The 21,156-nt window shown below is 48.5% G+C and overlaps 9 protein-coding genes across 9 annotated transcripts; 5 read left to right on the top strand and 4 right to left on the bottom strand.

Annotated features, from left to right (window-relative positions):
• Positions 1 to 307: 307 nt before the first annotated feature.
• Positions 308 to 628, bottom strand: N7520_008152 (uncharacterized protein; the record flags this gene model as incomplete). The annotated part of the gene is made up of 1 exon (XM_057142086.1): positions 308 to 628. One exon carries the CDS (start codon positions 626 to 628, stop codon positions 308 to 310), a length of 321 nt encoding a protein of 106 aa, XP_056996092.1.
• Positions 629 to 2,602: 1,974 nt separating this feature from the next.
• Positions 2,603 to 4,259, bottom strand: N7520_008151 (putative MFS sugar transporter protein; the record flags this gene model as incomplete). Its single annotated transcript, XM_057142085.1, has 2 exons — positions 2,603 to 3,244; positions 3,297 to 4,259. 2 exons carry the CDS (start codon positions 4,257 to 4,259, stop codon positions 2,603 to 2,605), a joined length of 1,605 nt encoding a protein of 534 aa, XP_056996091.1.
• A 622-nt stretch (positions 4,260 to 4,881) lies between these two features.
• N7520_008150 (glycoside hydrolase family 95 protein) lies at positions 4,882 to 7,167 on the top strand (the record flags this gene model as incomplete). Its single annotated transcript, XM_057142084.1, has 1 exon — positions 4,882 to 7,167. One exon carries the CDS (start codon positions 4,882 to 4,884, stop codon positions 7,165 to 7,167), a length of 2,286 nt encoding a protein of 761 aa, XP_056996090.1.
• A 427-nt stretch (positions 7,168 to 7,594) lies between these two features.
• N7520_008149 (uncharacterized protein) lies at positions 7,595 to 10,665 on the top strand (the record flags this gene model as incomplete). Its single annotated transcript, XM_057142083.1, has 4 exons — positions 7,595 to 8,927; positions 8,976 to 9,057; positions 9,386 to 9,971; positions 10,033 to 10,665. The coding sequence occupies 4 exons, from the start codon at positions 7,595 to 7,597 to the stop codon at positions 10,663 to 10,665; spliced, it is 2,634 nt and encodes an 877-aa protein (XP_056996089.1).
• A 1,129-nt stretch (positions 10,666 to 11,794) lies between these two features.
• On the top strand, positions 11,795 to 12,668 carry N7520_008148 (cytochrome b561 domain-containing protein; the record flags this gene model as incomplete). The annotated part of the gene is made up of 4 exons (XM_057142082.1): positions 11,795 to 11,909; positions 11,965 to 11,999; positions 12,050 to 12,112; positions 12,168 to 12,668. 4 exons carry the CDS (start codon positions 11,795 to 11,797, stop codon positions 12,666 to 12,668), a joined length of 714 nt encoding a protein of 237 aa, XP_056996088.1.
• A 213-nt stretch (positions 12,669 to 12,881) lies between these two features.
• On the top strand, positions 12,882 to 14,480 carry N7520_008147 (putative serine--tRNA ligase DIA4; the record flags this gene model as incomplete). Its single annotated transcript, XM_057142081.1, has 1 exon — positions 12,882 to 14,480. The coding sequence occupies one exon, from the start codon at positions 12,882 to 12,884 to the stop codon at positions 14,478 to 14,480; it is 1,599 nt and encodes a 532-aa protein (XP_056996087.1).
• A 484-nt stretch (positions 14,481 to 14,964) lies between these two features.
• Positions 14,965 to 16,647, bottom strand: N7520_008146 (uncharacterized protein; the record flags this gene model as incomplete). Its single annotated transcript, XM_057142080.1, has 1 exon — positions 14,965 to 16,647. One exon carries the CDS (start codon positions 16,645 to 16,647, stop codon positions 14,965 to 14,967), a length of 1,683 nt encoding a protein of 560 aa, XP_056996086.1.
• A 1,031-nt stretch (positions 16,648 to 17,678) lies between these two features.
• ptpB (tyrosine protein phosphatase PTP1) lies at positions 17,679 to 19,089 on the top strand (the record flags this gene model as incomplete). Its single annotated transcript, XM_057142079.1, has 3 exons — positions 17,679 to 17,838; positions 17,926 to 18,191; positions 18,244 to 19,089. The coding sequence occupies 3 exons, from the start codon at positions 17,679 to 17,681 to the stop codon at positions 19,087 to 19,089; spliced, it is 1,272 nt and encodes a 423-aa protein (XP_056996085.1).
• Positions 19,090 to 19,978: 889 nt separating this feature from the next.
• N7520_008144 (uncharacterized protein) lies at positions 19,979 to 20,694 on the bottom strand (the record flags this gene model as incomplete). Its single annotated transcript, XM_057142078.1, has 2 exons — positions 19,979 to 20,607; positions 20,670 to 20,694. 2 exons carry the CDS (start codon positions 20,692 to 20,694, stop codon positions 19,979 to 19,981), a joined length of 654 nt encoding a protein of 217 aa, XP_056996084.1.
• Positions 20,695 to 21,156: the final 462 nt, after the last annotated feature.

The raw sequence follows: 21,156 nt of genomic DNA, 5'->3' as shown, positions 1-21,156 counted from the left end.
GGTCGCAACAATAAGAAATACTCCGAATGGCCTTGTTTTTATAGGTGATCTGAAGAGCCGCTTAAGAGGAAAGTAATGAAAGTTATATTTGAGCTATATTGACAAAGAATCGAGAATGAAGAATAAAGTAGGAGATTTAGTAACGCCAAAGAACTAAAAAGCAGAAAAATCTCGACAATGTTGCCTTGAGACTTTTCATTCTAACCCAGCGCCAGAAATGCCTTTCATATCGCCATTCAAGGAGAACGGAAGTGAAAAGGAGGAAAAGGAAAAGGAAAAAAAGAAAACAGTTGCTTTTGCCTTGAATTCATGAATCGTTTGTCGCCGCTTTCTTCTCCAACTCTTTATATCGCCATGCCAACTGCGCCAACAAACTTTTATCCGAAGGACATAAACTCTTCCCCTGCTCTGCCAACTCCTTCTCTGTCTGTTTTAACAATTCCCATCGCTTAAGCAGCTTGCCCTGAGCATCGGTGATAGCCGCAAGATTACTATCTTTTGACTCCATGCGTTGATCAATAGTGGCGTGGTAAGATAGTTTCGCGTGAAACAAGGCCATTTCTGATTCATCATAGACCAGGCCCTGAGCTTCAGGCATGACAGTATTTTCGGCAGCCTTTGGCGGCATCGCGGCAAGCGAGAGATCGGTGGATGCGGATGCTGAAGCTAGAGCGAATGACCTCTATCCGGGTGGAATGCTGAAAAGCAGGTATCGACTAGGCGTAGCATGGACTCACGAAGGAAGTATGTATGCCATAGATGGGCGGGAGGTGGGAATGAGGCTGGAACAATTTGATTCAATTTCGAATGTAAGCGATGGATGGATTTTCGTTTTTTTAGAGAACTGGGGAGCTCTAAGAACAAGGAAACTGCAGGGAAATGCGAGCACTAGCACGAAGCAGAAGAAGTCGAAGTGGAGGAATAGAATTGCAAGTATAGGGGAAAGGACGGGTGCAAGGAAAGGTTTCAGGGACTGAGGTCATTCCCTTATATGAAGCCATGGAGGACCTGGACCAGGTCATCCAATACCCGACAGCTTTGCAGTATCACCCGACTTCTACTTCTAGGGTGATACTGGGGGGGAAAGAAAAAAGGGGGAAACACCCACAGGACCAATCCCCCAAAAAGAAATTATAATGTAAAAGAATTTTGAGAAACAAAAATAAAACCAGGAAAACCTCGTGGAATTGTATCGACTTGTAGCATCGCGGAGATTAAAGTAGTTCAGGTGTCTATCATAGCATTTGTCTACATTTGAAAAGAAAAGTGCTATCTGTCTCATGATGGACAACAAACCGGGGCTATTGATTGGTAGATTTCATGGTGACACTGATTTTCTACCGCGCAACCGGACATACGAACAATCTACGTGGTTGAGAGCAGTTCCGTCTCAGTCCGGGCTGCGTTAGGCTTAAGCCTACATAGGGTGGAAGATATGGAAGAGAAATGTTGTAGGAATTATTGAAGTTCACATGTATACCAGTCGCCACGCGGAAATTTAATAACACAAGCCAGAGCTGATATAGAAATTACACCAGAATAGAGTTGATGTCGCCTGCCAGTCATTCAGCCTTCCCGTCGTTGCACACTTTCTTCTCTACTGGTCGACCCCATGGATCTTAGGTGAAATAAGATGATCAGGAAGAAATACATGTTCAAGGATTATCTGCATGTTAGACCATTTAAATTCGGCATCATTGTAAATAAGAGAATTAAAACTTTGCAAGTTGAGATTCACAGAGCATCGTGCCACTTTTCCCAAATCTGTAGCTCTATCGAGTGCCAATCGGTTGGTCATTGACACATGATCAGTTCACCATCGATGCCCTAGCAGATAGGGCAACAGAATTGTTTGATCAAGGCACTTAATTCGGTACCTGAATTGTTTGTGTGACGCTAAATACGTTGAGTCGAGGTTTGATTGGAACCAGGACTGACTCAACTTTATATTTATCACACTTCCAGACTTGATCTAGGGCTAATAGTATCATCTGATCCAAGCCAAGATAAACTTCCTAGCAATCCCCTCCATAACCAATGTTTATACTTACCCGCAGGTAAATACCTTGTTGGGTCCCCTTTCATGTACCTGCTACAGACGATGGAAGACGGGTACAGTGCAACAGAACGCGCATGTCTTCGTCGGGTATGTACAGCTGCATCGGAACCGACGCCGTTTCATCCTCCGCATGGACATCTGTCAAATTGAATTTAGATAGCCCAGTTGGGGCTCCTTGCATCCTGCTAACGGCGCCCCAATATTGTGGCGCATGCCAGGAGAGAATTTTGCTTTTTTCGGGTTTCATAGTCTGCGTGCCAGGGAAGGACTACATGCTGACTGACTACATAATATGGCTCACCTTGCCATCTCAGCCAATTTACATACGTTAACCTCACTATTTTTTGGTAATCCTCATTTAATTTCACTCCAAATTAAATGTCTTCTTATTCTGGTTCAGGTGGAAAAGTGAGCCTTAGAGCCTATAGTAGGAGAATTATCTATGATCTACGGTTACATGCAAATTAATTTCACGTGATGGGGCTTTGCTTGACAGTTGTAGTTTGAAATTGAATTAGAGAAAACATGCCACTGAAGGACCATCTACAGTCCAGATCTGCCTTCCTCATCCCGTCCGGCTGCAAGTCTTTCTTTCTTGGCTTTCTGAATATCCAGTGACATTTTCACGGGTGCCACTCCGGGGGTTTCAAACACCGTATCAATCTCCTCCAGACTCAGCCCACTGGTTTCAGGGAAGAAAAAATATGACAGAACAAGCTGGACACTGTTGTATACAATGTACACCACCCAGATCTTGTAGCCGATTTTGCTGATTCCCACGCTAATCCCATAGGTTTGGACAGCGCCTGCTCCGCCTTGGATCAAACTATAAAGACCCATTCCTTTTGCACGGAGGGGCAAGGAGAGGACTTCCACAGGATATAGATTATGCATTGTGGCAATCAAAGACGCAGAGAATGTTTGGTAGAGGAAGATCCAGAGAATCGTCAGAGCTGCAGCAGCGTGACTGGCATGAAGACTGTACTGCCAAGAGGTGATGGTCGTAGCGGTTTGGAAAATGATCATACTAGCCAGGCCGGCGAAAATGAGGGTTCTTCGTCGAAATTTATCGACAAGCAAAGCTCCAACCGCAGTGAAGACGAAATAGGTTCCCGTACTTCCAATTGTAATTCCCAGTTGTTGCTTTGTGGTGTTGATTCCGATGGTCTCCAGTGCTGGCGTCATCTAGAGTTGAATGGTCAGTATATTCGAGCCAAGGTCCTAAATAGATTCTTACATAGTATGTGATGATGCCGCCACCGTTCCATTGCTGGAAGATTGAATACAAGGTCAGAACAAAAAGTCGATAACGGACAGTCTTGGTGAAGAAGACTCGATAGTCCCAGAATGCCGAGAACCCGGTTGTATCGTTCTCCAAAGATTCCTCCATCTGGGCGACTACAATCTCAACAATTGGCTGATTTATATCACCGCTGGTGGTATGGTACTTGGCGATCACTTGCTTGGCCTTGTCGCGCTGGCCCTTCATAATGTACCATCGGGGTGACTCCGGTGTCAAGACGAAGATAGTCAAGCAGACGATGGCCGGGAACAAGGCCTCGAGAATCAACGGGATACGCCAGCACTTGTTACCTGGCAGGGTGTCCAGTCCGATCATAGCACCCAGCATGGTCAAACTACCCACCTGGAAGCAGGCACCAAAGAAGCCAACCATGCGACCACGGAGATGAATCGGAGAGACCTCACCAATATACTGTGAGCTGGACATCAAAGCTGTACCGAAGCCCATGAAGAATCGACCCGCCATGAACATCTGCAGGTTAGTCGCACATCCTTGCAGAATCGCGGCAACGATCACGATAGCATTGCCGGTGAAGTTGATCCCCCGACGACCGATCACATCTGCATAGGCCATAAATGGAGCACCGCAAACCGTGCCAATGCTCATCAGCGCATTGATTAGTCCGTAGGTGCTTCCCGAGGTATCGAACCCAAAGTACTCGTGCCATGCATTCAATGAATCAATGCCACTGATCACACCCCAGTCAACCCCATAGCCGGCTTGGTTACAGCCCTGAACGAACATGATGAGGCCTAGCCGAACTCCTGTCCATGACCAAAGATTTAGAGACTCCTGGGATAGCGTCCACAAGTCTTCTTCCGTCAGTCTTGCCAGTACGACCTCCTCGACATATTCCTCACTCCCTTTCAACACCTCTGGATCCTTTTCCTTCGCCATGGTAAGTGCCGACGCAAGAAAAAAAAAGTCACAATAATAACAAATATCGGCCGGCCAACCAAGTAAGTCCGAGAATGTTTAAGTTTTGCGAATCTGGGGAAGAACCAGGAGGGCGATCACTTGGTATTTCAATTCTGGGGAACATGACTAGTCCAGACAGCCATGGTGGCTAAAGATCCATGCCTGGAACCCAATTTGCCACGGAGATTGACAAGATCCGAGACTAAAAAGGAAAAATGAAAGATCTGGGGATCAACTGACTGGATCTCCAAGCTTAGTGGGACGCGACTGGAAAAAGCAAGAATGTGGAATGGCGCAAGTCACATTACCTTGGATACTGGGGTTAAAGGAATCACCAATAAACGCCATCGATTCGAAATTCTTAATTGGCTGGACGGCTTTGATGATTTCTCCACCACTTGGAACTGAGTGCGGGGAATATAAATTTACACAATTTTGACGCTAGTCTGACTGTTCGGCTTAAAGACTCAATTTAACCGGATATTAAGCTGTACAGACCCTTTGAAATTTCATGTACCGCAAGCTTCACACAAATTCGGAGTCTATTATTCTCTGAATTACACCTTATATCTCTCATGACAACCTCAACCCTATCGACACCATGAGCGAGCTGTGGTACGAACAGCCCGCATCTAGTTGGAATGAGGCTCTTCCTTTGGGCAATGGCCGACTGGGTGCTATGGTTTACGGTCGCACCGACACAGAGATGATTCAGCTAAATGAAGCTTCAGTCTGGTACGGTGGACCTCAACAACGGACTCCCGAAGACGCCTTGGGTAATCTGCCAGCTCTACGACATGCCATCCGCCAGGGAAACCACATCGAGGCAGAAAGACTGGTTACCACATACTTCTTCGCAAACCCAGCAAGCCAGCGCCATTACGAGCCTCTCGGGAATCTCTTCTTGGACTTTAGACACGAGCCTGAGCAAGTCACCAGCTACCGACGCTCACTGGATCTCACCGAGGGGGTTTTGCATGTTAACTATGAGCATCAGAATGTTAAATATGACCGGCAAATGATCGCTACTGATGACCCGTCGGTTCTGATTCTACACGCTCGCTCCTCGGCAAAGACTGAGTTTATCTTACGTCTGACACGAATGAGTGACCTTGAATTTGAGACACATGAGTACTTCGATTCCATCCAGACTGTGGGGAAACTTCCTCAATGGAAAATCTCCCGTCGCAAGGAGAATACAATAACCATGCATATTACACCCGGTGGAAAGGGAAGCAGTGTCTGCTGTGTTCTCCATGTTCAAACCATCGACGAGGACGGAAAAGGCACCATTATCAAAGTTGGAAAAAACCTTGTCATCAATTCCGATGATGCAGTCATTTACATTTCCGCCCGAACCGATTTCAAGGGTAAGAAAGGTGATGTACATGCGGAATCGGACATCGAAAAGGTTGGCTCCACTCCACACGACACCTGGAGACAACAAGTCATGAAGAACAGGGAGATATGGGAGCGAATGCACCTGAAGCTCACACCGGATCGATCGGAAATTCCTACAGACAAGAGAGTGTCGAAAACCCTAGATCCAGGCTTGATTGCTCTCTATCACAACTATAATCGCTATCTGCTCATGGCCTGTAGTTATGAAGGAAGTGCGGCTTACCCTCTACCGGCCAATCTACAGGGCATCTGGAATCCTTCTTTCCATCCCGCTTGGGGTTCGAGATTTACCATCAACATCAATCTACAGATGAACTATTGGTCTACCAATCTTTGCAATCTGTCTGAATGCGAGCTCCCTCTGTTCACTCATCTCTCCCGAATGGTGTCTAACGGCAAGAATACCGCTGAAAAGATGTACGGGTGCCGGGGATGGACTGCCCACTCCAATACTGATATCTGGGCCGACACTGATCCTGTTGATCGTTGGATGCCAGGTACTCTATGGCCACTAGGAGGTGCATGGCTCTGTCACCACCTCTGGGAACATTTCCAATTTACCAGGGACGAGAGCATTCTCAACCAATACTTTTGGATCCTTCGTGGATGCATAGAGTTCCTCCTCGACTTCCTCATCAAAGACTCGTCCGGGAAATATCTTATAACGTCCCCATCCGTCTCTCCCGAAAATTCCTACTACGACAAAAAAGGCCAGAAAGGCGTACTTTGCGAAGGCTCGACTATTGATACTCAAATCATCGACGCTGTATTACAAGACTTCGAGCTAGCAACCGCACAGCTAGGCATGAACGACGATCCTCTCCTCCCACAAGTTCGTTCCACGCGATCTCGCCTCCCGCCCATGAAAATCAGCACGATGGGATACCTCCAGGAGTGGGCCGAAGACTACGAAGAAGTCGAGCCAGGCCACCGCCACACATCTCATCTATGGGCACTATACCCTGGTAACGCAATCACACCAGACAAGACTCCAGATCTCGCGGCTGCATGTAGGGAGACTCTTTGTCGACGTGCAGAGCACGGAGGTGGTCACACAGGCTGGAGCCGTGCCTGGCTCATAAACCTATACGCGCGTCTTCACGACAAAGCGGAGTGTCAAAAACATCTTGTTTTATTACTGAGGCAATCTACACTCCCCAATCTTTTCGATAGCCATCCGCCATTCCAAATCGATGGTAACTTTGGTGGGGCTGCAGGTATCGTGGAGATGTTGATTCAGTCTCACGAACCGGGAATTATCCGACTGCTTCCTGCTTGTCCGGAATGGACAGGTAGAATTCATGGAGTCCGAGCTCGTGGAGGATTTGAATTAGATTTTAGCTTCGAGGGTGGATGTTTGGTGGGGGAGGTTGTTCTCAAGACTCGGGGTGTGAAGACGGTCACTGTGGTTTTCCCGACTGGGTTTCAAATGGAAGTCGAATGTGATGGCGACTGCCGTATCCCACCGGAGATGTATTCTACTTAGATCACATGTGCATGTAAGCACTGGTGGGTTAATAGGACAAATAACTATGCATTATGAACCTGGAGACCCCAAACAGGTACAACATTCATATTATCTCTCCAGTGCTTCCTGTTTCTTCTATCAATCCTGTCTCCTGCCCTTTCTTTGGACTATACCTACATGAGTATCTATTGATAAATCTACTTATTCGACTGTCAATCACTACATGCTGAAAATGTAGCTAATAAATCGGCCCAGATGGCTCGCTCACCCCACAGCTACGTGTCACATCTATCACCCTGTCAAACTTCCTAAACAGGCACGGAATCACCCCGCATCAGATGGATAAAGTAAAATTCACAACTTAACCGGACAAACCCCGCAGCTATTTATTCACTGCGGCGTGAAGCAACGACGACGCCACCTATACACCTAGCTCGCCACAGCAATGGATCTATCCTCAGTCCACGACGTTAAAGACGTCCTCCGGCCAGACTTCTACCACGGCTACGCCACAGCCGCAACCCAAATAGAAGGCGCCTGGAACAAAGATGGCAAAGGTATCTCAATCTGGGACAAATTCGGCCATACACCGGGCAAAGTAGCGGATGGCAGCAATGCCGACGACGCAACACGCGCATACGACTTCTACCGCGAAGACGTCGCGCTGATGAAAACCTACGGCGTAAACGCATACAGATTCTCACTTTCCTGGACAAGAATTATTCCTCTTGGAGGCCGTGATGACCCCCTCAACGAGCAGGGAATCCAATATTACTCGAATCTGATCGATGAGTTACTCCGGAACGGCATCACGCCTTTCGTTACGCTGTTCCATTGGGATATCCCACAGGCATTGGAGGATCGGTATGGCGGGATGTTGGATCAGGATGCGTATACAGCTGACTTCGTGCGCTATGCACGTGTATGCTTTGAAAGGTTCGGCGATCGCGTTAAGCATTGGATTACATACAATGAACCAGGCGTGTATACACTTGCCGGGTACGCGGCTGGGGTGCATGCGCCTGGACGATCATCTTTCAGAGAGCGCAATGCGGAGGGGGATTCGTCCACAGAGCCGTTCATTGTCGCGCATACGGAGCTGGTTTCTCACGGCCATGTATCGAGGTTGTATCGGGAGGAGTTCAAGCCGGAGCAGGACGGTATGATTGGTATCACGCTCCATGGGAATTGGTCCGAGGCTTGGGATGAGGAGGATGAGCGGGATCAAGAGGCTGCGCAAAGAGCTCGTGAATTTGAGATCGCTTGGTTTGCTGATCCCATTTATAAGACTGGTGATTATCCTGCTTCTATGCGTGCGCAGCTTGGAGATCGGCTTCCGCGGTTCACGGAGGAGGAGTCCAAGCTTGTGCTTGGGAGCTCTGAGTTTTATGGTATGAATAGTTATACGACTTTCTTCATGAAGCATACGACTACGCCGCCGGATATTAATGATCATAAGGGGAATGTGGAAATTTATGATGAGAATAAGCAGGGTGTTCCGCGCGGGGAGGAGAGTGATACCGAGTGGCTAAAAGCTTCGCCTGAGGGATTCCGGAAGCTTTTGAATTGGATCTGGGCAAGGTACCAGACTCCTATTTATGTGACTGAGAACGGTACTACTGCCAAGGGAGAAGTTGCGCCCACGCCGGACGTTTTAAATGATGAGTTCCGTATCAAGTTCTTTGAGGGATACGTGGGTCATGCGCTGGCTCGAGCTGTGAAGGAAGATGGGATTGACATCCGGTCTTATTTTGCGTGGACATTCACTGATAATTGGGGTATGTTTATTTCGCCGAATGTCGGATCCAATCACTAACTTGATGCAGAATGGGCTGCTGGATATTCCGACCGGTTTGGCTGTACTTTTATTGATTTCGAGTCGGAGGAAAAGACTCGCTATCCTAAGCAGTCAGCTTATTACCTGGATCGTCTATTCAAGCACTTGATTCGCGAGAAATAGGCGACAGGAGAAATACAACAGACTTTAAGCCAATGATTTGACTCTTTGGAGTCTGCTGCCCAAACTAGATGTCGCCTTCCTGTTTGACACTCGGGGTAGCGTATTTTGGAGTAGTAGTTGTCATTTTGCAGCAGAACCAAATCAAATTCATCGATCAAATAGCATGCAACTTCCTTTCCGAGTGATAAGACCATTTGGGGCAGGTCATTGCGATCCTATCGGCTAACCCCCGCATGACTCCAACCCTCGGCTCCGTCGACGACTTGACCCCAATAGTGGCTTAGTGATCAGACATTCAAAAGAATCTGCAATAGTCTGTATTTGCACCTTCTTTCACTCACACTATTCCCAGCATGACCATGAATACCAAAGAGCCGATAAGACTGACGTTGAGGGGAAGCCCTCAAGAGGTATTCCTCCCGCCACACAGCTAATAGCCACATCTAATCAGCGCCAGATCGGTATCGAGCATGGCCGCTCATTGCGTAAACAAATCCGCAGCCAGATCAGTATTTACGAGGCCATGTTTGCACACACCTCGAAGCTGTCTTGGCCAGATGTGCGCGAAATAGCCAAGGACTTCCAACCCGCCCTGGTCACACTGGTCCCTGACATCTATGCCGAGATGAAAGGTATTGCCAAAGGAGCGGAACTTGACGTGCTTGATATCGTAGCAATCAATTGTCGCAGTGAGATTGCCCTTGGAAAGTTCTCCGATGGCTGCACTAGCTTGTGCTGGAAGAAAAACGATACAGCACGGATCCTTTCTCAGAACTGGGATTGGACCGCTCCTGTTGGCCAGAATCTGGCCATGGTCTCCATTGAACAGACTGGAAAGCCGACGCTGTATATGGTGACAGAGGTATGAAGACTTTCGAGGTCGATGACTAGGTATAGAAGAGCATTGACTGATGGATTAACAGGCAGGAATAGTGGGTAAAATAGGCTTCAATTCCGCAGGCGTGGGTACTTGTCTGAATGCTATCCGGGCAAAACCAATGATCAGCAGCAAGCTTCCAATCCACGTTGCTCTTCGATTATGCCTCGAAAGTGTATCGGTTGAGAGCGCTGTGAAGACTCTTGAGAGGTTGGGAGGTGTTGCCTCGGCGCAGCATATTCTTATATCGGATTATAATACTGCCCTGGCGCTTGAATTATCACCTTTGGGTAACAAGTACATCCTAGAGGATGAATCAGGTCTGATTCTGCACACCAATCATTTTATTGAAAATCAATATGTCGAGGAGCCGCCTTGGCTTTCAGGATCTACAATCCGCTTGGACCGTGCGAGGGACTTGGCACTAGAGCTCATCGCAGATGGGATATCAGATGATGCTATTACACCTGCATTACTGAGGGAGAAGATATTCTCTGATACCTTCAATGCTCCTCAGGCCATCTGTTGTCAAGGCGATGAATCCGCTCACATTTCGATTCGGAGCAACACTCTATTTAATATAGTCATGAATTTGGAACCAGGAAAATTTGGTGCGGAGGTTGTTTTTGGTCGTCCTGGCTCTGAAGCAGGGCCTGTATTTAAAATGCCTTGGGTGTGATGTTCATTTTGAATATTGAAGCAGTACGGGTGAATCCTAATACAATATATCGGAATAGCGACAAAAATGACATTGCTGTAGTGAACAACGATATCCAATACCTGACCTTTGCTTTGTCAACAGGACCTATTCGTTAGCCGTAAGTCCCTCGCGGTAGACTTTGGCTTTAATTTCATAGAAGCAAAGGATCCACCGGTGAATCGTAGTCCAAGACTGGGGCGAGTCGTAATATTGTCCTTTTGCCAGTTAATAATGACTATCTGATATTCAACATGGGGGTAGCTTAACTTCGCAACAATAGGGATTACATGAAGGATTCCCTGGGCTTGATTTGGCGCCCACTAATAATCAAGATTCTAGGCCAAATTTGGTCTTCTGGTATGAGTTCAATCAGCGCATGAAGACAGTCATTTTTTTTTCTGATCTACTAAAGAGATTGCTTGACAATCTGGACACTGGTTATCTTTTGAGTACATGATTCTTTTGATATATTCATACTATTTTCCACCTCCATGTAGGTATCTCTATCTTATTAAAGATAAACCGACCCTACTAGAGCAAATTGCGAAAATTCCTTGAAACTATATCGATAAATATGTATCTATCCTGGACTATGAGTACTTCAGTGTTAAAATGGCGGGGTCCCACTGGGAAGACGTTATCTTATCTATATATCAATTGGTACTCCGTAAATATACCGGCCTATGCCGGCCACATCACGTCAGTGTCCAATTCCAAGATTCCAGGTCCCCCCTTACTTGCACATCCTTGCTGTGTCCCTGCCTTATTCGACCGTACGTGTACAGAGTATTCTGTACGGAGCTAAACACTGGATAAGCACATGTGGAATGCTTGGTAATTATAAGCGACAACCTCATCTGAATATAACCGAGCTCCACCTGCTTGTCATGATTGGCGACGATCACGCCAATTCCGTGATCAATTCGCTGTAACACGACATGAAGCGAGGGGTTTGCATGCCACATTGCGGCCAACGGGATCAACCTAACGACGCGCTAGCAACTAGATCCACGCAGACCAATCTCAGTGATTATTTTATTAATCGGCTGATGTCCCCAGGTGGGGTGGAAGAGTAAATCTATCAGCATCCATCTAGCAAATCGCTATTATGACCACCACTGATATCCATGAAGAGCGCTCTGGGGAAGTCTCGGAGAATGAGCCTCTGTTGGAACAATCTGGTGATGTTGTCCAAGAGAACATATGGGTCAATTTAGTCTCGGGTGAGATCATATCGGATTCGAAAAGCTGTGCAGTAACCTGACTCCGACTTGACAGATGTCGCTGGTCTTGCTCAGTTTGGAATTTGGGTTGTAAGTGTCTCCATATCACAGAAAGCGTGACACATTGATTAATTTCTCAGTTCGCCGCCCTCGTCTGGACCAACATCCTAGCTCAACCAATCATTCTCTTCTCAGCTCATCCAGTAAGTGCACCAAGTTACAGTAGGTGACAAGGTTATATTTAACCAATCATCACAGCTTCTCGCCATATCAGGCCTTTTACTTCAAATCCAAGGAACTCTTATTCTTCAACCCACTTCTACCCCATCCCAAAAGCGTATCGGTGCCCGCGCCCACTACACAATTCAACTACTCAGCACCATCCTTTTTATCAGCGCCTTCATCGTCATCGAAGTAAATAAAGGCTCTCATCCCCACTTCGCCTCCGCACACGGCATCCTCGGCCTTCTCACTATCATCTTCGTTGTACTCCAGTCTTCCTTCGGCATCGTTCAGTACTTCCTGCCAGTTATTGTCCTGGGCAGCGTGGACAAAGGAAAGAAACTTTACAAATACCATCGTTGGAGCGGATATGTGGCGCTGTTGGTGCTGGAGATTCCGACTGCGATCTGGGGGGCGACGCAGACGGACTTCAGCATAAATGTTTTGCATATCCCATTGTGGGCTGTGCTTGCTGCGTCTGCTGCGGTGATCATTGGTGTGGGTGCCAGGATCAGGAAGCACAAGTTGGGACTTTGAACATTTGAAGGGATTGAATCCGAGATTTAGATTTGCAGATTATTCAAGATTGAAAATATGAGAGCTGCTGAATCAAATCGTACAAATAGTAAATCTTTGTAACTCGATTGTATAGTTCCGAGTGGATTTGGATGGTCCAATTTGCTCCACCTTGGAAGCAGCTAACTACTAATCCACTTCCCGACAATTTCTCCAACTTCCTCTCTCACAAACATGCCGCTCACAAGCCCCTACGTCTGCTTCAATTGCAGATGGGCACCCCGGTCCAGATTAAATCTAATTCGAAACTTCTCTATCTCTGCGCGCCACCATCAAATCCTCCGACCCGCAACAGCTCCGAAGCCAACACCAGACCTCAAACACATCCGCCAGAATGTGGAGCGCTACGCCCAAAACTGCGTTGAACGAAACTATGTCGGTCACGCAGGATACCCCTCGCAGATCCAGGCTCTCTCCGAAGAAGCGCGACAACTCGATCACGACCTGAAGACACCCCGATCCCGCGTCAAACAGCTTGAGAAAACAATTGCCAAGCTCTCGATCGCGGCCCGAGAAGCAGGCGATGATACCAAGGACACACCAGAGGATATTACGGTCTTAAAAGCAGAAGCCCAGCGTCTCAAAGATGAATCTGCAGCAATGATGCAACGCAAATCAAGCTGCACTGAAGAAATCACCCGCCTGGCTCTATCCCTACCCAACCTCTCCTCTAATGAAACACCCATCGGCGACACTCCCCGCCTAATAAAGTACCTTAACTTCGATCCCTCAAACCCTCCACCCTGGACAACCCAGTCCCCATCCGATCTCCAATCCCGCTCTCACGTCACAATCGGCACATCCCTCGGCCTACTCGACTTCACCAGCTCCGCCACAACAACAGGATGGGGCTGGTACTTCCTCATAAACGAAGGAGCCATGCTCGAACAAGCACTCGTCCAGTATGCTCTTAGCGTCGCTCGCCGCCGAGCCTGGAAACCCGTTTCCCCACCCTCAATCGTCTACTCGTATGTCGCTGAAGCGTGCGGGTTCCAGCCACGCGACCAGCACAACGAGCAGCAGATCTGGGGAATTGAGCAAAGCGAGCGCGATCGCGATAGCAAACCTCAGCGGTCATTGACGGCGACGGCGGAAATTCCTTTAGCGGCCATGTACGCTGGACGGGATATTAAAGCGAATGAGCTTCCGTTAAAGCTTGTGGGTTCTAGTAGATGTTATCGAGCGGAAGCCGGTTCGCGCGGCGTGGACACGAAGGGGTTATATCGGGTACACGAGTTTACAAAGGTGGAACTATTCGCTTGGGCAGATAATCTAGTTGATTCCGAGTCTGCAAAGGAGAAGAATACACCCACATCAGATGATCTATTCGCCGAGCTACTCGATATCCAGACAGAGATTCTGACATCCCTCCATCTTCCCTGTCGTGTGCTTGAAATGCCCACGGGAGATCTGGGCGCCAGCGCAACTCGGAAACGGGATATCGAGGCTCTGTTCCCGTCCCGACTCCGGTCAGTTTCGACTGAAACTGTTGTGGATCCTTCGATTCAGGAGCTGGAGTCCGCTTGGGGTGAGGTTACATCCGCTTCTATTTGTACGGATTATCAGAGCCGACGGCTTGCGACTCGGGTCCGGGGTGGCGCGGCAAAGGAATCTCGGTTCCCGCATACTGTCAATGGGACAGCGATGGCTGTGCCGCGTGTTTTGGCTGCTATCCTGGAGAATGGATTCGATCCTGAACGGGGAGTGGTTGTTATTCCGGAAGTTTTGCGGCCGTGGATGGATGGTATGGAGACGATTGGAGGGAAGCAGTAGATTCTGATGCTCTTGTTTGTATGATATGAAAAGTATATGTCTGGGGTAGTATGTAGTATATGTATTTCATAGAAATCATGGCCAAGTTCACCTACATGTTGCCTTGTAAGTCTAGCTTGATACTTGGTAGACGACCATGCATTCAACATTACGCACACATTTTTGGTTGCGATCTATAACAATCTTGGAAAACAAGGAAACAAAAGTACGGAAAGCATCAACACTATTCATAAAGTCATAACACATTAAATAAAGCGCAGCAAGGACATCGCATCATCGGGAAAATCATCGTCGGAGTACAACCAATCCAACCCACTCTGAACAGAACCAGCAGCTCAGAGCAAATAAAAACACCAGACACCAGGATCAAAACTCCAAAACAACCACATAGGTATCTGGAGAGCAACCCGCCAATTGGCGTGGAAACAAACAATAAAAAGAGAAAATAAAAACATTATAGACGAAAAATAGACCGGTATCCAGCTTAATTCCAGGGCAGATCAGCCTCTTCAACCCTCGTGCAGGTCAAATATGGCAGTCCTACATCCGGGGTTTCAATGGCCGTGGAACTCGCACTGCTTTGCTCCGCACTCTTCAGCTCGAGTTCAAGAAAGTTTCGCATGAGGGGTTTGACGATCTCACGAGCCAGCCGTTTAATCTCATCCATCTTGCGCTCGAAACGTTTGAGCGTGTCGCGGGTGTAAAGCGAGTCAGCTGATTGGGTAGGGTGGATCTTCAGGAAGCGTTTCAGTTCATCGTGGGGCAGATATGCCTGTGACGAAGACGATCCAATCAATCGATACACACGGGCAGCCGGATCAGGCGGTGCGGTTGGTCTCGATGAGCTGGTTTGGGAACCTGGTGCAGGTGTTTGCGGAGGGTTGTTGGTAGGGTTCTTGAGAATAGGAGCAGGAGGGGGAGTGGTACTCTCGATGAGCCACTGACGGAATAAAGAGACGGCCAACCAGTCTAGATATGCGTTGTTGGGACCGACTCGCTCGCCCCGAGATGTCGTCAGAGATAGGCGAAAGAGTTTGGACTCGATGCGAGCTTTGAGGTCTTCCATATCTTCGTATTTATCCTCGATGAGATCGAGGACAGGGTTTGGGAGGGGTGCGTATGAGCCGTTACGCAGATTTGGTAGGGCGGCTGGCCATTGGCCGACGACATGAATCAGCGCCTCGGAGAAGATCACTCTGCTGCGAGCTAGGTACCCCAGCTTGAGGTAGCTAGGAGGGTATTTGGCGATTTGTTTGAAGAGCCGTGAGCCGAATCCTAAGAGGTGGTGATCTACTCGGGGACCAGTCACCGCCAGCGCGTCGTACATATCTGCCAGGGCGAGGAGAGACTTGCACTCTGTATAAGCCGTGGCAATGTTCACACTGTTCAATATTGGCGGATGATTGTAGAACATGCGGAAGAGGTTTTCATAGTCGCGAACTAGTGGATCGATGGTATTGCGGTCCTCCCCTTCAGTTCGTGGGAGGTGTACTACCGACTGCATTCCTACTAAGTTTGCCATGGATCGGAAGTAGCCCGCCTGCGCATTGGATGGTTTGGTCATCGTTGGAGGGAACGCACTCTGGTCGTGGGTGAATATGGGAGCGTAGGTAGGTTGCTGTTGGAGAATGAGTTTAGCTATGGACCTGGCACCCCTTGCTAATTGCGACTGCGTGAGACCGACCTTCTGAACAAGTATGGGCTCCTCATCTTCTCCCCGATTTTCCCAGTCTAACTCATACCTCCATCGTCGCTTTTCCCCAGGTCGTGTCGGTAAACCATGATCAGATTGCGCAAGGAGCGTAGACCCAGTGGAGAGCGAATCGTCCTCGCTCACCCGAGACAATGTCCCATCAGGCTTCGAGGGCCCAACTGCACTCTGCCCTGCCCATTCCTCTCTTGTGCTTGCCTCAAAGAAGCCCGAACATTGCGCCAGAATCAACCGATGGAGGAGATATCGTTTCTCTTGCGACCCAGCGCGGATCGCGATCTCGGTGTCGCCCGTGTACGTGAAGATGGGAAAGTCGTTGGAGGAGGACGATCCGGAGCCTCCATGGTGGGAATGTCCTGATCGATGACGACGAGTAGAATGCGAGTGGCGCGACACCACAGAAGGGGCACTCTGGTTTGGTGCCATGCGATCAACGACTTGAGCTTGAGATACCATTGCGCGCGTGGATTTCTTTGTTTGTTCTTCATAGATTGAAGAGCCCCGTTAGCCACGAAGAGGTGCATCGGTGATCAACACCTATTCGCGCCTGATGCCGTCATTTAAAATCATGTAAAACGTGGGAAATGAGGGTGTGGGGGAGGTGGGTAAGGGTGTTGTGGTTGGAGAGTGTCGCGACGGTGGATTTAGGATTTAGTCCCCGCGATCCCCAAACAATGGTTATAGATAGATTGCAGTTATCCCAGGATCGTTAGAACGTACTCAGTACAGGAGTTTTATTTAAAAATCATTTCTCAGAATCAGGTACCTGAAGCAAAAGCCGGAATGGAAGAAAAGTATGAAGTACCTGCCTAAGGTATAGTGTCCCGCAGTAGTACAAGCCGCAAGCAGCTGAACTCGCAGTGGCAAAAGTTGATGACTTATAGTTTGAACCAATGATATTGTTTTTAGGAATTCCACAAACTTATAAGTAAACATAAGTAAAATAATACACAATCTATAGCCCAAATCAGGAAAGAAATAGATCTGGATTCGGCGGAGTTAGTCGGGACTTTTCCATCTCTTCAAGCCCCTCCTTTTTCCCCTCGATCCTCTTTTTTTTTTTTCTTTTGGTTTACTCCGTAACGGCGGATCATACTTGGTCCAGTGATCATTCGATTTTCATCCGTTGATCTTCTTTCCTTCTACCTTCTGAACATTTACACGAGGTCACACGATTCCCCCGGTGACACTCCGGCTTACTTGAACTCGACGCCCAAAACCGCCCAACAAAATACAAAAATCTGGCCTTGAACGCACATTCTCGGGACAGCTTCTATAGCTGTCCCGATCTGACCTCGTTGCAGATTTCTTCGCCTTTGATTTCTGCCGGTTCTGATCAAGACATCAATACTGAACCCTCTCGCTCCCCCTCCCCCGACCCGCTTGCCCCGCGCGTCAAAAAACGGTCCAGTCGACAAACCGTCTCCCGCAAAGCGCGCGGCGTCATCGGGAAGGTCCGCGCACTTCAGCGGATCGCCGCTGCCAAAATGGCGCATCCCTCCATCAAGATCGACACCAACGTCCAGAGCACCAAGCGTGGCCTACCAGATAACGATGCGGGGATCGACATTCTGGAGCAGGGAAATCCCCGGTTAGAGACAGGGAACACGGACGATGTCCCACCGTTCCTGTGCCAATCGGTGACAGGTGAGTCAAGCGGTGTTGCATGCGCCTATAGGAGAATTCCATAGGCACGTGGGGAAGTATGACAAAACTGACCGCTTCCACCAACAGAGATTCATGACAAGTTTGAGGATCTGGAGTGGATACAGAGGACTCGCATTTCGGATGGATTGTTGTCAAATGATCCTGCTCATCCGTATGCGATCGAGACAGACCCAAAAGTCAAGGCGAGGAATCGGTACCTGAATGTGCAGGCGTATGCGAACTATCGCATTCATCTGCAGGTCCCCGAGGGCGAATGCGATTTTATTAATGCCTCTCCGATTGTCCTGAGGAACTCGGTAACGCAGGACGAATTGAAGTATATCGCGACGCAGGTGGGTGGGCCTTTTCTGGAAGAGTCTGGTTCTTGACTAACAGCCTTTGCAGGGACCTAAACTTGGACAGCTTTCACACTTTTGGCATATGGTCTTTCACGAGAGCAAAGATGTGGGCGTCATTATAATGCTCACTCAGACCTTTGAAGCCGGTCGGGAAAAATGCGCCCAATATTTCCCATTAGATCTAGACCAACCGACGATGGATATTCCATTCGAGGAGCCTTTCGATTCCTTGAATGAAGCTCAGCCAGACGACCAGCCCAGTCTTCTGGGCAAAGTGACACTTTTGGAATCCTTCTTTGACGATGCCTCGTGCTCCGAGGTTCGCAAATTGGAGTTGACTATTGGATCCGAATCCAAGATTATTTGGCATTACCTGTTTGCGGGCTGGGCAGATCATTGCAAGCCCGAGGGGCACGACCGCCAAGGATTGTTGGAACTCATTAAGCTGTCGGCCTCCAAATGCGACTCGGATAATCCACGGGTGGTTCACTGTAGCGCCGGTGTTGGCCGGACTGGAACCTTCATCGCCCTCGATCACCTCTTGCGCGAACTTGAATCGGGCCAGCTGCTGCAGGTAACCGACACCGAAGCCGATCCGGTTTATGAGTGCGTCAACCAGATGCGCGAACAACGCATGATGATGGTGTACAATGAGCTCCAAATGCAATTCATCTATGAGGTCCTCCGCGAGCAAACCGACGTCAAGCTGGGCAAGTACCCGCCCGAGTCACCTGGAAGCCAGCATGAGCCACGATCTGCCAAATTACGCAAGTTGAGTGACCCATCAGGATATGTACCGGCGTCGAAGCCCGAATTGGAGCCCGTCCCGGACCGAATCGAGACTCCGACGCGAAGCTGGTCTGGGACCCCTGAGGTCTCCGATAACGAGTAGTCTCATATGCTCACTTTTTTCTATATGTATTCTCCTTTCATCTCTTCTGCGATGTGATCATGACCCCCTTGGCTTCTCGATCTTGAGTTCTCCTGCTGCATCATACCATGGCATCCGGTGTTGTATCGGGTTTGTTGTTATTGTATTAAGTTCCCCCAATTGTTTAGCTGCTTTCCTTTTCTTCACTCGTTCCTTGCAGTGCTCACCTTACATCTTTTCTTCTCCAATACCCCACAGCAGCTCAATTGTCGATGCCCCCTGCGCCGTATGTAGTCCTACCCCACTGGCTGGATTTGTCTAGTTCTGTGTTAGAATTGCTGTATATTAGATCGATCCAAACCGTGTTTATATTATTTGCCAGAGTCGAAAATCCTAGTACGACATGTCATGCCGACCTCGTGACTCAGACTACATACTTTGGTTGCGGTTGAGGTACCCGGCAGGTACCCGTAAACCTTTGCCACAGGTATTTAATCCCCAGGCCGAGGCCCAGGACCGAGGAAATAATATTGAAATTTGTGTTGAATGAACCTTTGAAAAAAGCCAGTTGACGTGATCGGCCGTAATTGCACATTGTCATTAAACATGGTAACTGTACACTTTGGGGATCCATGAACCCCATCGCTCAAGAATCATTGCAAGTATAAATTGAGATCGAACCTGGACGGGCATTGACATCCTCTCCCAACAAGAGTTTGGACAACAATAAAAACAGATAGAAAAAGCGCTGCGGGACACTAAATGGCTGGCATCATGCCAACATGAGATCCATCAATGCATCAATAATCGTGAGCAGGATAATGATCGGGATTGGCTCTGAGTCAGGCTGAGTAGTCATCAGATCATACTCTCCTCCGGGCTGATTGCCTTCAATTGAAGAAATAGCCTATTAATCACTGCGCTTCCCTATAGGTTCCAAGATGGGCACACCGCTCGCAGCGCTCGCATAACTTGGAGGCGATGTCGAGGGTTCAGATGGCCCGGGTCCATCCTCGGTATCCCAGTTGTCAACAGCGTTCTCGTCCCAAGTATCCACTTCTCGCTCCAGGGACATGACCCCGGATTCCTGCGGACCGAGGGCATCCTCGTCGCGCGCAGAATGGTCTCCTATCCCAGTCCCGAGCTCAACATCCTCGCCTCCCTCCGTCATTCCAAAGCGGCTCTTCCGGCGGCGCTCGAGCATGCGGCGATGATACCAGCCGCACAGACCAACGGCGCCGAGACTTCCGACCACATTGGCGACAATGTCAAATGGATCGAAGGCACGGTCATTAGGCAAGAAAGCCTGAACTATTTCAGAGCCAACACTGAGGCCAAGGGTGCAGACCAGGAGAGTCAAATGCAAAGTCCGTCGTCGGGTGGTGTCGATCACCCAGTAGAATGTCAGCGACAAAAGGAAGAAGGTAAGCAGGTGGAGAAATTTGTCATTTGGTTGTAAATTTGTGGGAATTGATGAAGAGGCACTGTGTGGAAGAAGACCAATGTAGCCAGCGAGAATGATCAGGAAGACAAAGGCTCCTGGAGTTCGTGGTGTTGATGTTAGCTTCAGGTGATCGTGCGATCGGGATCAGATTACGTACCTGCGAACGGATAACGGATCCGCATGGTGGTTCAACAAGAGGAGTAGCGATTATGATTCCAAGCGTCAACAATGATTCTCAAGTATTCCGGTGTTATTCGTAATCAAGCTGGCGATAGCTTCAAGTGGAGGTTGGGGAGAGTAGGTTGCGGAACGTGGATTCAATTGGCCCCAGCTGTTGCCTTGTGCGTCATATGTGGAGAGATAACGGAGATGGAAAGATGAGATGACAATCAAAACATCACGGGTCAACGATAAAATCGGAAATGATAAGCCAAATGGGAAAAGGTCAAAACCTGGGGAAAGCCTTAAGTTATCACTTTGGTTGAGTTGTAGTGGAGAGTAAATGTAATGTACTAGCTTTGCGATCAGCATGAAACGCCCAAAGCAGATCCTCTCCCATCTGCCGTGACTTTCCGCCTTCACGCTTGCCGTAACTGTACTTCACCCTCGTCCAATCTTCCTTACAGAAGCTCCTGTCTTCTTCA

The sequence above is a fragment of the Penicillium odoratum genome, assembly GCF_028828045.1.
Source record: "Penicillium odoratum strain IBT 22623 chromosome Unknown utg000005l_segment0_segment0, whole genome shotgun sequence".
Taxonomy (NCBI): Eukaryota; Fungi; Ascomycota; class Eurotiomycetes; order Eurotiales; family Aspergillaceae; genus Penicillium; species Penicillium odoratum.
This window is presented reverse-complemented; position numbering and strand designations above follow the sequence as displayed.